Source organism: Oncorhynchus mykiss, chromosome 15, assembly GCF_013265735.2.
Source record: "Oncorhynchus mykiss isolate Arlee chromosome 15, USDA_OmykA_1.1, whole genome shotgun sequence".
In the NCBI taxonomy this organism is placed as follows: Eukaryota; Metazoa; Chordata; class Actinopteri; order Salmoniformes; family Salmonidae; genus Oncorhynchus; species Oncorhynchus mykiss.
The window spans coordinates 43661892-43677472 of NC_048579.1; the positions used below are offsets into that span (position 1 = coordinate 43661892).

At 43.6% G+C, this 15581-nt stretch overlaps 1 protein-coding gene across 5 annotated transcripts in view; it reads left to right on the forward strand.

The window, feature by feature from the left end:
- LOC110490107 (lissencephaly-1 homolog B) overlaps window positions 1-15581 on the forward strand; it is a 50634-nt gene that overhangs the window by 20511 nt on the left and 14542 nt on the right. For all 5 annotated transcript variants that reach the window (XM_021563276.2, XM_021563277.2, XM_021563280.2 and 2 more), the window contains exon 5: window positions 50-256. In XM_021563276.2, coding sequence (XP_021418951.1) covers window positions 50-256 — 207 coding nt within the window. The remainder of the gene's footprint in view (window positions 1-49; window positions 257-15581) is intronic.

Here is a 15581-nt window from a genome sequence, read left to right on the forward strand (position 1 = left end):
CTTTTTATACCTCTCTCGTCGCTCTTTCCCAATCCCACCCCTTCTCCAGGTGATGGAGCTGGAGTCGAAGCTGAATGAGGCCAAAGAGGAGATCACTCTAGGGGGTCCGGTGGCCCAGAAGAGGGACCCTAAGGAGTGGATCCCCCGTCCCCCAGAGAGATACGCCCTGAGCGGCCACCGCTCCCCCGTCACACGGGTCATCTTCCATCCTGTCTTCTCCGTCATGGTCACCTCCTCCGAGGACGCCACCATCAAGGTGTGTGCGTGTGCTTCAATCATTTGCTAAGCTTTTGGTTTAAAAGTACAGCAAAAGTGTATGTGGACCAGGGAGCCATAGTTGGGATGCTTGCACAAGTATGAGGTGATAGGAACATAGACATATACTTATGATAGGTTTTAAAGATTTAAAAAAATCCTTGCAAGGTGAAACTTAATGTATATTTTCATGCTATTGTATTATGTATCTGCCAGTTTAGACTGCATTATTTTCACTGTCAAATCTAAGATGGTTGCCATTGTCAGTTTGGTGGGCTTTTCCTTTAAGACATCATGTCTATTTTAGAAATGGAGGGTCATTTTCTAATGTTTGGTGTGTACCTGTCTGTAAGAACCTATATTTGTCATTCCATGTAATAATTGTTGATCATTTGTGAATTGTTAACTTCAAATCATTTATATGTTGGGTGTTTTGGAGGATGCCATGAACATTGAGCTGTTATAAGATGGCGCCGAAGAACATGGCTGACGTTTTACATTCTCCCAACCAATTGTGCTATTTTGTTAGTTTTTTTGCGTTTTGTGTAACTTATTTTTTTAAACTCATTGTGTACATAATGTTGCTGCTACTGTCTCTGATGACTGAAAATAACTTCTGGACACCAGAACAGCGATTACTCACCGCGGACTGGAATAAACTTTTTCCTTTAACGAGTCCGACGAGAAGGATATCCTGCTTTCACTGGAACAGGCCCAGATCCCCGCCATTTGCGTGAAGAAAAGGGGCCGCAGATCGGGCAGCCTTCTGAGAATCCGTAGGTGAGCGAGTAAACACCCACTGCCATATGTTTTTCTTGCTAATGTGCAATCATTGGAAAATACAATTTATGACCTACGATTAAGATTATCCTACCAACGGGACATTAAACACTGTAACAACTTATGTTTCACCGAGACTTGGCTGAACGACGATACGGACAATATAGAGCTAGCGGGATTTTCCATGCACTGGCAGAACAGAAACGCTACCTCTGGTAAGACGATGGGTGGAGGTTTGTGTCTATTTGTCAATAAAAGCTGGTGCGCAATGTCTAAAATTAAAGAAGTCTTGAGGTATTGCTCACCTGAGGCAGAGTCCCTTATGATAAGCTGTAGACCACACTATCTACCAAGAGAGTTCTCATCTATATTATTTGTAGCCATCTAATTACCACCACAGAACGAAGCTGGAACTAAGACCGCTCTCAACCAACTCTATAAGGCCATAAGCAAAGAAGAAAATGCTCACCCAGAAGCGGCACTCCTAGTGGCCGGGGACTTTAATGCAGGCAAACTTAAATCAGTTCTACCAAATTTTTACTAGGAAATCACATGTGCAACCAGAGAAAAAAAGATCCTAGACCACCTTTACTCCACACACAGAGATGCATACAAAGCTCTCCCTCGCCCTCCATTGGGCAAATCTGACCATAATTATATCCTCCTGATTCCTGCTTACAAGCAAAAACTAAAGCAGGGAGTACCAGTGACTCGCTCAATACGGAAGTGCTCAGATGACGCGGATGCTACACTACAGGACTGTTTTGCTAGCACAGACTGGAATATGTTCCGGGATTCATGCAATGGCATTGAGGAGTACACCACCTCAGTCACAGGCTTCATCAATAAGTGCATCGACGACATCGTCCCCACAGTGACTGTACATACATATCCCTACCAGAAGCCATGGATTACAGGCAGCATTGAGCTAAAGTCTAGAGCTGCTGCTTTCAAGGAGCGGGAGACTAAACCCAACGTTTTTAAGAAATCCCACTATGCCCTCAGACGAACCATCAAACAAGCAAAGCGTCAATACAGGATTAAGGTTGAAGCCTACAACACCGGCTCTGATGCTCGTCGGATGTGGCAGGACTTGAAAACTATTACGGACTACAGAGGGAAACCCAGACACGAGCTGATCAGTGACGCAAGCCTACCAGACGAGCTAAATGCCGTTTACGCTCACCTCGAGGCAAGCAACACTGAAGCATGCACGAGAGCACCAGCTGTTCTGGAAGACTGTGTGATAATGCTCTCGGTAGCCGATGTGAACAAAACCTTTTAAACAGGTCAACATTCACAAAAGCCGCTGGGCCAGACGGATTACCAGGACGTGTACTCAAAGCATGCGTGGACCAACTGTCAAGTGTCTTCACTGACATTTTCAACTTCTCCTTGACCGAGTCTGTAATACCTACATGTTTCAAGCAGACCACCATAGTCCCTGTGCCCAAGGAAGTAAAGGTAACCTGCCTAAATGATTACTGCCCCGTGCATTGAAAGACTGGTCATGGCTCACATCAACAGCATTATGCCAGACACCTTAGACCCACTCCAATTCGCATACCGCCCCAACAGATCCACAGATGATGCAATCTCAATTGCATTCCACACTGTCCTTTCTCACCTGGACAAAAGGAACACCTATGTGAGAATGCTGTTCATTGACTACAGCTCAGTGTTCAACACCATAGTGCCCACGAAACTCATCACTAAGCTAAGGACTCTGGGACTAAACAGCTCCCTCTGCAACTGTATCCTGGACTTCCTGATGGGCTGCCCCCAGGTGGTAAGAGTGGGCAACAACACGACTGCCTCGCTGATCCTTAACACTGGGGCCCCTCAAGGGTGTGTACTTAGTCCCCTCCTGTATTCCCTGTTCACCCACGACTGCGTGGCCAAGCACGACTCCAACACCATTAAGTTTTCTGACGACACAACAGTGGTAGGCCTGATCACCAACAACGATGAGACGGCCTATAGGGAGGTCAGATAACTGGTATTGTGGTGCCAGGACCACAACCTCTCCCTCAATGTGAGCAAGACAAAGGAGCTGATCGTGGACTACAGGAAAAGGCATAGAAAACAGGCTCCCATTCACATTAACAGGCTGTAGTGGAGCAGGTCGAAAGTTTTTCAAGTTCCTTGGTGTCCACATCACCAACGAACTATCAAAACCTTTTCCCCCTCAGAAGACTGAAAAGATTTGGCATGGGTCCACAGATCCTCAAAAGGTTCTACAGCTGCGCTGCCCGAGAGCATCTTGACCAGTTGCATCACCGCCTGGTATGGCAACTGCTCTACGCTACAGAGGGTAGTGTGAACGGCCGAGTACATCCCTGAGGCCAAGCATCCTGCCATCCAGGACCTACAGTTGAAGTCAAAAGTTTACATACACCTTAGCCAAATACATTTAAACTCAGTTTTTCACAATTCCTGACATTTAAACCTAGTATTAATACGGCTGCGTAGTGCCATGGTGTTTATACTTACAGTGCCTTGCGAAAGTATTCGGCCCCCTTGAACTTTGCGACCTTTTGCCACATTTCAGGCTTCAAACATAAAGATATAAAACTTTATTTTTTTGTGAAGAATCAACAACAAGTGGGACACAATCATGAAGTGGAACGACATTTATTGGATATTTCAAACTTTTTTAACAAATCAAAAACTGAAAAATTGGGCGTGCAAAATTATTCAGCCCCCTTAAGTTAATACTTTGTAGCGCCACCTTTTGCTGCGATTACAGCTGTAAGTCGCTTGGGGTATGTCTCTATCAGTTTTGCACATCGAGAGACTGAAATGTTTTCCCATTCCTCCTTGCAAAACGGCTCGAGCTCAGTGAGGTTGGATAGAGAGCATTTGTGAACAGCAGTTTTCAGTTCTTTCCACAGATTCTCGATTGGATTCAGGTCTGGACTTTGACTTGGCCATTCTAACACCTGGATATGTTTATTTTTGAACCATTCCATTGTAGATTTTGCTTTATGTTTTGTATCATTGTCTTGTTGGAAGACAAATCTCCATCCCAGTCTCAGGTCTTTTGCAGACTCCATCAGGTTTTCTTCCAGAATGGTCCTGTATTTGGCTCCATCCATCTTCCCATCAATTTTAACAATCTTCCCTGTCCCTGCTGAAGAAAAGCAGGCCCAAACCATGATGCTGCCACCACCATGTTTGACAGTGGGGATGGTGTGTTCAGCTGTGTTGCTTTTACACCAAACATAAAGTTTTGCATTGTTGCCAAAAAGTTCAATTTTGGTTTCATCTGACCAGAGCACCTTCTTCCACATGTTTGGTGTGTCTCCCAGGTGGCTTATGGCAAACTTTAAACGACACTTTTTATGGATATCTTTAAGAAATGGCTTTCTTCTTGCCACTCTTCCATAAAGGCCAGATTTGTGCAATATACGACTGATTGTTGTCCTATGGACAGAGTCTCCCACCTCAGCTGTAGATCTCTGCAGTTCATCCAGAGTGATCATGGGCCTCTTGGCTGCATCTCTGATCAGTCTTCTCCTTGTATGAGCTGAAAGTTTAGAGGGACGGCCAGGTCTTGGTAGATTTGCAGTGGTCTGATACTCCTTCCATTTAAATATTATCGCTTGCACAGTGCTCCTTGGGATGTTTAAAGCTTGGGAAATCTTTTTGTATCCAAATCCGGCTTTAAACTTCTTCACAACAGTATCTCGGACCTGCCTGGTGTGTTCCTTGTTCTTCATGATGCTCTCTGCGCTTTTAACGGACCTCTGAGACTATCACAGTGCAGGTGCATTTATACGGAGACTTGATTACACACAGGTGGATTGTATTTATCATCATTAGTCATTTAGGTCAACATTGGATCATTCAGAGATCCTCACTGAACTTCTGGAGAGAGTTTGCTGCACTGAAAGTAAAGGGGCTGAATAATTTTGCACGCCCAATTTTTCAGTTTTTGATTCGTTAAAAAAGTTTGAAATATCCAATAAATGTCGTTCCACTTCATGATTGTGTCCCACTTGTTGTTGATTCTTCACAAAAAAATACAGTTTTATATCTTTATGTTTGAAGCCTGAAATGTGGCAAAGGGTCGCAAAGTTCAAGGGGGCCGAATACTTTCGCAAGGCACTGTATGTACTATTGGTTGCCCAGATGAACGTGGTACCTTCAGGTGTTTGGAAATTGCTCCCAAAGATGAACCATACTTGTGGAGGTCCTACAATTTTTGGGGGCTGATTTTATTTAGATTTTCCCATGATGTCAAACAAAGAGGCACTGAGTTTGAAGGTAGGCCTTGAAATACGTCCACAGGTGCACCTCCAATTTACTCAAATGATGTCAATTAGCCTATCAGAAGCTTCTAAAGCCATGACATAATTTTCTGGAATTTTCCAAGCTGTTTAAAGGCACAGTCAACTTAAGTCTGTGAACTTCTGACCCACTGGAATTGTGATACAGTGAAATAATCTGTCTGTAAACAATTGTTGGGAAAATGACTTGTCATGCACACAGTTGATGTTCTAACCGACTTGCCAAAACTATAGTTTGTTGACAAGAAATTTGTGGAGTTGAAAAACAAGTTTGAATTATTCCAACCTAAGTGTATGTAAACTTCAGACTTCAACTATATATAATAGGCGGTGTCAGAAGAAAGCCCATAAAATTGTCAGAGACTCCAGTCACCCAAGTCATAGACTGTTCTCTCTGCTACCACACGGTAAGCGGTACCGGAGCGCCAAGTCTAGGACCAGAAGGCTCCTCAACAGCTTCTACCCCCAAGCCATAAGACTGCTGAACAATTAATAAAACCGCCACCGGTCAATTTTATTGACCCCTCCCTTTTGTACACACAGCTACTTGCTGTTTATTATCTATGCATTCACCCCCACCTACATGTACAAATGACCTCAACTAGCCTGTAACCCCGCACACTGACTCGGTTACCGGTTCCCCTGTATATAGCCTCGTTATTTTTATTCTTATTGTGTTACTTTTTATTATTACTTTTTATTGTAGTCTAATTGGTAAATATTTTCTTAACTCTTCGTGAACTGCACTGTTGGTTAAGGGCTTGTAAGTATGCATTTGACTGTAAAGTCTATACTTGTTGTATTCGGCGCGTGTGACAAATAAAGTTTGATTTGATAAGGAAATCTCCACCAGGTGGGATTTTCCTCTTCCTCAACCAGCCGGTGAGATTGATTATGTTGACTCGATTAGTTTGTGCCTGTATTGGATTACTTATATTTTTGTATTTTGAAGGGGGGTTGCTCATTTTTTGATTTGATTGACTTTGGGACCATTTTTTGTTGGGCTCGGGACTTGGACATTCAGAATTTTATTTGGGGTTTAATTGAATTGAGATTTGTGAATTTATACACTTTACATGACTATGCTTCTTTTGCTCACGTTATTCATTTTGTCTGTCTTGCTTCGGTCACTCATATGAACACCTTGTTTCTTGGAACTTTTAATCAAATCAAATCAAATTTTATTTGTCACATACACATGGTTAGCAGATGTTAATGCGAGTGTAGCGAAATGCTTGTGCTTCTAGTTCCGATAGCATAGTTTGCTATGCAAGCTGATTTTTCGACTGGTGACCAGTAATGGGAGACTTGTTCATTTTATTTTTATGAGAGTTATGTTGTTGCTAATATGGCTGGTGTCGGGTCTGACCGTAGCCATTCAGATGTACAAACAGACATTGACCCAGGGCAAGATGAAGCAGGCCAAGGTACACCGCCCTTCAACCATGGGCCTGGCGTTACCTTTTGAAATCCTGTGGCTCAAATATATCATCACTGTTGTGTGAGTTGACAGTATGGAGGAAGATGATGATGGTGGTGGTAAAAGTGCCACACTTACTACTACAGTTGATTTGGAGGGAGTCAACAACACTGTCAAAGGATTCCAAGATCAAGTAAACACTCTGGAGAATGCTGTGAACAGAGAGACCAGCCTCAGAGTTTGAGGAGCAATGATTTGAGGCCATGGAAGTGACAATGAAAAACTCACTAGCACACCTGGAGCAAGCAGTCGTAAAATGTATGCTCAGAAGAGCGGAGAAATGGGACAAGGAGATCTCTAAAGTCAAATCCACAAGCACCCCATCCTCTAATATAATATTCTGCTGTCACATCCCTGATCTCAGTAATATACCAAAAGGAGCATCATGAAGTTCCCATTCCATGTACTCAAAGCTTTTCCATAGTCCTCACGAGACCTGGTGGGTCGCTAAAAAAAAAATATGTTAACAATTGGGCAGAATTCAATCGTTTTTTCCTGTTTTGCTTTCTTACCATCTGATTACCTGACTGAAGTTGAAGAACAGGGGAAGAAACATTTTTCAAGATCCAGACCGATAGATTCGGGACTTTTCTTATGATTACAGGGCATTGTGCCTGAAATGGAAGCCGGACATGTCAGAGACTGCGATGGCGAGAAAGCTCTTGAATAATAACTCTTGCTAGCAGTTTAAGAGGATCCGTCATGACTGTTGAGACGTTTGTCAAAGTCTGCTCTATAGTGGAAAAGGACATGGCTTCAAATAAGGATTACTGGGCCAAGGTGAATAACCACCAATAAGAGATGGTAGACCTACTAAACACATGGCCATAGCACGCTGAGTTTCTTGCCTTACTGATAGTCCCCATAGAAGTTTGGGGCACCCAAGTGGAGGCTGTGTTAGATACAGGATACACCTTAAGCTTGATGCAGAAGCAGCTATGGTAGCAGTTGCCCAAACCATGTGAGCAGCTCATCACGTGGGATTCCAGAGCCTTTGTGCTCACTGATGGAAAGTCTCTCACACACAGACACAGCTGAAGGAAGCTGACCGTAAGGCGCTACAGTGGGTAGTGCGAACGGCCCAGTACATCACTAAGGCCAAGTTTCCTGCCATCCAGGTCCTATATAATAGGCGGTGTCAAAGGAAAGTCCAGAAAATTGTCAGACTCCAGTAACCAAAGTTATAGACTGTCTTCTCTGCTACCACACGGCAAGTGTTACCGGAGTTCCAAGTCTAGGACAAAAAAAATTTCCTCAACAGCATCTACCCCCAAGCTATAAGACTGCTGAACAATTTATTAAACCCCCCATTATTAAATGCATTTTTTCCTCATTAATCGACACACAATACCCCATAATGACAAAGTGAAAGCAGGTTTTTAGAAATGTTTAGCAAATGTAATACAAATAAACTGAAATTACATTTATAAGTATTCAGACCCTTTAGTCAGTACTTTGTTGAACCACCTTTGGCAGCGATTACGGTCTAGAGTCTTGGTTATGATTCTACAAGCTTGGCACACCTGTATTTTGGGAGTTTCTCCCATTCTTCTCTGCAGATCCTCTCAAGCTCTGTCAAGTTGGATGGGGAGTGTCACTGCACAGCTATTTTCAGGTCTCTCCAGAGATGTTCGATCGGGTTCAAGTCCGGGTTCTGGTTGGGCCACTCAAGGACATTCAGAGACTTGTCCTGAAGGCACTCTTGCATTTTCTTGGCTGTGTGCTTGGGGTCGTTGTCCTTTTGGTAAGTGATCATTCACCCCAGTCTGAGGTGTGAGTGCTCTGGAGCAGGTTTTCATCAAGGATCTCTCCGTTCATCTTTTTCTCTGTCCTGCTAGTCTCCAAGTCCTTGCAGCTGAAAAACATCACACAGCATGATACTGCCACCACCGTGCTTAACTGTAGGGATGGTGCCAGGTTTCTTCCAGATTGGCATTCAGGCCAAAGAGTTAAATCTAGGTTTCATCAGACCAGAAAATCTTGTTTCTCATGGTCAGAGTTCTTCAGGCTCCCTTTTGGCAAACTCCAAGCAGGCTGTGGTGTCTTCTACTGAAGAGTGGCTTGGCTTCCATCTGGCCACTCAACCATAAAGGCCTGATTGGTGGAGTGCTGCAGAGATTGTTGTCCTTCTGGAAGGTTCTGCCATCTCCAAGAGGAACTCTGGAGCTCTGTCAGAGTGACCATCGTGTTCTAGGTCACCTCCCTGACAAAGGCCCTTCTCCCTCGATTGCTCAGTTTGGCTGGGCGGCCAGCAATGGGAAGAGTCTTGGTGGTTCCAAACTTCTTCCATTTACGAATGATGGCCACTGTGTTCTTTGAGACCTTCAATATTGCAGAAATGTTTTGGTACCCTTCCCCAGATCTGTGCCTCGACACAATCCTGCCTCTGAGCTCTATTGACAAGTCCTTCAACCTCATGGCTTGTTTTTTGCTATTTTATGCACTGTCAACTATGGGACCTTTATATAGACAGGTGTGTTGTGCCTTTCCAAATCATGTCCAATCAATTGAATTTACCACAGGTGGACTCCAATCAAGTTGTAGAAACATCATCTCAAGGATGTTCAATGGAAACAAGATGCACCTGAGTTCAATTTCGAGTCTCCTAGCAAAGGGTTTGAATACTTCTGTAGATAAGGTATTTCTATAAATTTGCAAAAAAATCTTAACCTGGTTTCGCTTTTTCGTTATTTGGTATTGTGTTTGGATTGATTAATTTTTTAAAACATGTATTTAATCTATTTTAAGAATAAGGCTGTAACGTAACAAAATGGGGGGAAAAGTACATGGGTCTGAATACTTTCAGAATGCACTGTGTACCCCACTTTGCTGACCGTGCCTCTCCGTTGAACATCCTCATTCAGAAAGGAGTGATGTGGGAATAGACTGAGAAATGCCAGCAGTGTGTGGACCAGCTGCATCGCCCTAGAAAAGCCTCCGGCTCTCACAACCTGACCTGACCTTGCCTTTCCAGGTACAAACTGACGCCAGCGGCGTGGGTCTTGGGAGCAGTCCTGACACAGAAAATCAATGGGGATGAGAGGGTCATAGCATATTCCTCCAGAGGTCTGAAAGGGGCAGAGTACAACTACTCTACTTTGGGAAAGTAGTGTGTTGTGGGCAGTTGAGAATGGCGCCATTATTTGGAAGGAGTTCCGTTTTATGGGCTGCAATTGTTCAAGTATACTACTGTAAAGGCTACATGAATGTCGGCCCAGACAAGGGCTGCAGAACCATCAGACAACCCAGTGATGGCTCCTTATGTGGCTCGCTAACAAGCATCTTGTGCCTCTGATCTGCCGACATCCCTCGCAGAGATTGTATGTGCTCAAAATGACTGCGTGAGGGGATTGAAAGCAAGAGGCGACACATGATGACCGGCCTGACAGGATTGGATGGAAAGTACACCAAGACGTTTCCCAAGAGCAAGAAGGGAAATGCCTTTCTACTTGTGATTGTGGACTATTTCACAAAGTGGGGGGAGCTTTTTTGCCTCCTGAGACAGCAAGACTCAGACTGCCAAATTATAAAAGGGACACCCATTTTGTGAAGAGTTCATCTAAATTCATCGTCTCTGATCGTGGTTCCCAGTTCACGAGCAAAGTCCTCTGACATTTTGAAAAAAGTGGGGGGTGATCCAAAAGCTGACCACCAGCTTCCACCCTTAGAAAGACCTGGAAGGGTCAACAGGACTCGAAAGACCATGATGGCGTGTTTCGTGGGTGAGCATCACAGGAAGTGGGTTAAGTAGTTGCCTGAATTCCGGTTTACCATCAACAGCTCCAAACAAGAGTACACTGGCTGCACCCCTGCAGAACTTGCCATTGGCAGGCATCTCAAAGGGCCACTGAAGAGGCTCATACATCGAACTGTGACGCTGCCACAAGTGTGAGGTGATAGGCACATGAACTTTAAATCTGACATAATTATATGTCTGAAAAGATATTGCAAGGTTAAACCTTTGTCTATTTTCATGCTGTTATACTATGTATTTTCCATTTCTGACTGCGTTATTTTCACTGTCAAATCTAAGAAGGCTGTCCGTGTCAATTTGGTTGGCTGTCCCTTTTTAAGACTGAATGTCTCTTTTAGAAATGGAGGAGAGTTTTGAGAAATATTTGTGTACCTAGCTGAGGTTTTATTTGTTTGGAAAAATATTTTAAGAACCTATATTAGCCATTCCAAGTAATAATTGTTGCTCAATCTTGTGGATTGTTAACCCCAACGACAAACAATTCCATATGTTGATCGATTGTTTTGGAGGATGCCATGAACATTGAGCTGTTATAAGGAAATCTCCACCAGGCCGGATTTTCCTCCTCAACCATTCGGTGAGATTGATCCTGTTGACGGTATTAGTTTGTGCCTGTATTGGATTACTTATATTTTTGTATTTTGAAGGGGGATTGCTCATTTTTGGATTTGATTGACTTGGGGACAATTTTGTGTTGGGTTTGGGACTTGGACATTCAGAAATTTATTTGGGGTCTAATTGAATTACTATTGTGAATTTATACACTTTTTTTATATGACACTATGCTTCTTTTGCTCACTTTGTTCATTTTGTCTGCCTGTCTTCGGTCACTCCTAGAAACATTCACCTATTGACAAAAATGCATATTCCTCATGCTTGCTGTTCAGCCTATGGGCTCACTCTTGCAATTATCTCCTTCTCTCTCTCAACCAATGGGTGTAAATCTTGGGATGTATTTACAGTTGATGTCGGAGGTTTACATACACCTTAGCCAAATACATTTAAACTCAGTTTTTCACAATTCCTGACATTTAATCCAAGTAAAAATTCTCTGTTTTAGGTCAGTTAGGATCACCACTTTCTTTTAAGAATGTGAAATGTCAGAATAATAGTAGAGAGAATGATTTCTTTCAGCTTTTATTTATTTCCTCACATTCCCAGTGGGTCAGAAGTTTGCATACACTCAATTAATATTTTGTTGCATTGCCTTTAAATAGTTTATCTTGGGTCAAACGTTTCGGGTAGCCTTCCACAAGCTTCCCACAATATGTTGGGTGAATTTTGGCTCATTCCTCCTGACAGAACTGGTGTAACTGAGTCAGGTTTGTAGGCCTCCTTGCTCGCACACGCTTTTTCAGTTCTGCCCACAAATGTTCTATAGGATTGAGGTCAGGACTTTGTGATGTCCACTCAATACCTTGACTTCGTTGTCCTTAAGCCATTTTGCCACAACTTGGAAGTATGCTTGGGGTCATTGTCATTTTGGAAGACCCATTTGTGACCAAGCTTTAACTTCCTGACTGATGTCTTGAGATTGTTGCTTCAATATATCCACATAATTTTCCTTCCTCATGTAGCCATCTATTTTGTGAAGTGCATCAGTCCCTCGTGCAGCAAAGCACCCCCACAACATGATGCTGCCACCCCGTGCTTCACGGTTGGGATGGTGTTCTTCGGCTTGCAAGCCTCCCCCTTTTGCCTCCTAACATAACGAAGGTCATTATGGCAAACAGTTCTATTTTTGTTTCATCAGACCAGGGGACATTTCTCCAAAAAGTACTGTCTTTGTCCCCATGTGCAGTTGCAAACCGTAGTCTGTCTTTTTTTATGGCAGTTTTGGAGCAGTGGCTTCTTCCTTGCAGAGCGGCCTTTCAGTTCTGCCGATATAGGACTCGTTTTACTGTAGATATAGATATACAGTGCCTTGCGAAAGTATTCGGCCCCCTTGAACTTTGCGACCTTTTGCCACATTTCAGGCTTCAAACAAAGATATAAAACTGTATTTTTTTGTGAAGAATCAACAACAAGTGGGACACAATCATGAAGTGGAACGACATTTATTAGATATTTCAAACTTTTTTAACAAATCAAAAACTGAAAAATTGGGCGTGCAAAATTATTCAGCCCCCTTAAGTAATCGCCACCTTTTGCTGCGATTACAGCTGTAAGTCGCTTGGGGTATGTCTCTATCAGTTTTGCACATCGAGAGACTGACATTTTTTCCCATTCCTCCTTGCAAAACAGCTCGAGCTCAGTGAGGTTGGATGGAGAGCATTTGTGAACAGCAGTTTTCAGTTCTTTCCACAGATTCTCGATTGGATTCAGGTCTGGACTTTGATTTGGCCATTCTAACACCTGGATATGTTTATTTTTGAACCATTCCATTGTAGATTTTGCTTTATGTTTTGGATCATTGTCTTGTTGGAAGACAAATCTCCGTCCCAGTCTCAGGTCTTTTGCAGACTCCATCAGGTTTTCTTCCAGAATGGTCCTGTATTTGGCTCCATCCATCTTCCCATCAATTTTAACCATCTTCCCTGTCCCTGCTGAAGAAAAGCAGGCCCAAACCATGATGCTGCCACCACCATGTTTGACAGTGAGGATGGTGTGTTCAGTGTGATGAGCTGTGTTGCTTTTACGCCAAACATAACGTTTTGCATTGTTGCCAAAAAGTTCAATTTTGGTTTCATCTGACCAGAGCACCTTCTTCCACATGTTTGGTGTGTCTCCCAGGTGGCTTGTGGCAAACTTTAAACAACACTTTTTATGGATATCTTTAAGAAATGGCTTTCTTCTTGCCACTCTTCCATAAAGGCCAGATTTGTGCAATATACGGACTGATTGTTGTCCTATGGACAGAGTCTCCCACCTCAGCTGTAGATCTCTGCAGTTCATCCAGAGTGATCATGGGCCTCTTGGCTGCATCTCTGATCAGTCTTCTCCTTGTATGAGCTGAAAGTTTAGAGGGACGGCCAGGTCTTGGTAGATTTGCAGTGGTCTGATACTCCTTCCATTTCAATATTATCACTTGCACAGTGCTCCTTGGGATGTTTAAAGCTTGGGAAATCTTTTTGTATTCAAATCCGGCTTTAAACTTCTTCACAACAGTATCTCGGACCTGCCTGGTGTGTTCCTTGTTCTTTATGATGCTCTCTGCGCTTTTAACGGACCTCTGAGACTATCACAGTGCAGGTGCATTTATACGGAGACTTGATTACACACAGGTGGATTGTATTTATCATCATTAGTCATTTAGGTCAACATTGGATCATTCAGAGATCCTCACTGAACTTCTGGAGAGAGTTTGCTGCACTGAAAGTAAAGGGGCTGAATAATTTTGCACACTGGGATCTGGGATTGATTTTCACTTTTTGCATCAAAGTACGTTCATCTCTAGGAGACAGAATGCGTCTCCTTCCTGAGCGGTATGACGGCTGCGTGGTCCCATGGTCTTTGTACAGATGAATGTGGCATTTGGAAATTGCTCCCAAGGATGAACAAGACTTGTGGAGGTCTACAAAAAAAAGATTCTGAGGTCTTGGCTGATTTATTTTGATTTTCCCATGATGTCATTCAAAGAGGCACTGAGTTTGAGGGTAGGCCTTGAAATACATCCACAGGTACACCTCAAATTTTCCAAGCTGTTTAAAGGCACAGTCAACTTAGTGTATGTAAACTTCTGACCCACTGGAATTGTGATACAGTGAAATAATCTGTCTGTAAACAATTGTTGGGGAAATTATTTGTGTCTTGCACAAAGTAAATGTCCTAACCGACTTGCCAAAACTATAGTTTGTTTACAAGAAATGTGTGAAGTGATTGAAAAACGAGTTTTAATGACTCCAACCTAAGTGTATGTAAACGTCTGACTTCAACTGTATATGTCAACTTACCCTCGTTGTCTCACTTGCTGTTTTTCAGCAACAGTTTTCGACAACCATCCGCCACCCTCACCACCACCAGCTATAATAACCTTAAGGCACATCATTGGAGCTCCTCTTCCCCAGTGGGGTGGGTTTCGATGCCAGCAGCCCCACATCAAATCAAATTTATTTATATAGCCTGTTGTACATCAGCTGATATCTCAAAGTGCTGTACAGAAACCCAGCCTAAAACCCCAAACAGCAAGCAATGCAGGTGTAGAAGCACGGTGGCTAGGAAAAACTCCCTAGAAAGGCCAAAACCTAGGAAGAAACCTAGAGAGGAACCAGGCTATGAGGGGTGGCCAGTCCTCTTCTGGCTGTGCCGGGTGGAGATTATAACAAAACATGGCCAAGATGTTCAAATGTTCATAAATGACCCGCATGGTCAAATAATAATAATCACAGGCACAACACGGCCAGGTGGACTGGGGACAGCAAGGAGTCATCATGCCAGGTAGTCCTGAGGCATGGTCCTAGGGCTCAGGTCCTCCGAGAGAGAGAAAGAGAGAATTAGAGAGAGCATACTTAAATTCACACAGGACACCGGATAAGACAGGAGAAGTACTCCAGATATAACAAACTGACCCTAGCCCCCCGACACAAACTACTGCAGCATAAATACTGGAGGCTGAGACAGGAGGGGTCAGGAGACACTGTGGCCCCATCCGATGAGACCCCCGGACAGGGCCAAACAGGAAGGATATAACCCCACCCACTTTGCCAAAGCACAGCCCCCACACCACTAGAGGGATATCTTCATCCACCAACTTACCATCCTGAGACAAGGCCGAGTATAGCCCACAAAGATCTCCGCCACGGCACAACCCAGGCAGGAAGATCACATCAGTGACTCAACCCACTCAAGTGACGCACCCCTCCTAGGGACGGCATGAAAGAGCACCAGTAAGCCAGTGACTCAGCTCCTGTAATAGGGTTAGAGGCAGAGAATCCCAGTGGAAAGAGGGGAACCGACCAGGCAGAGACAGCAAGGGCGGTTCGTTGCTCCAGAGCCTTTCCGTTCACCTTCACACTCCTAGGCCAGACTACACTCAATCATATGACCCACTGAAGAGATGAGTCTTCAGTAAAAACTTAAA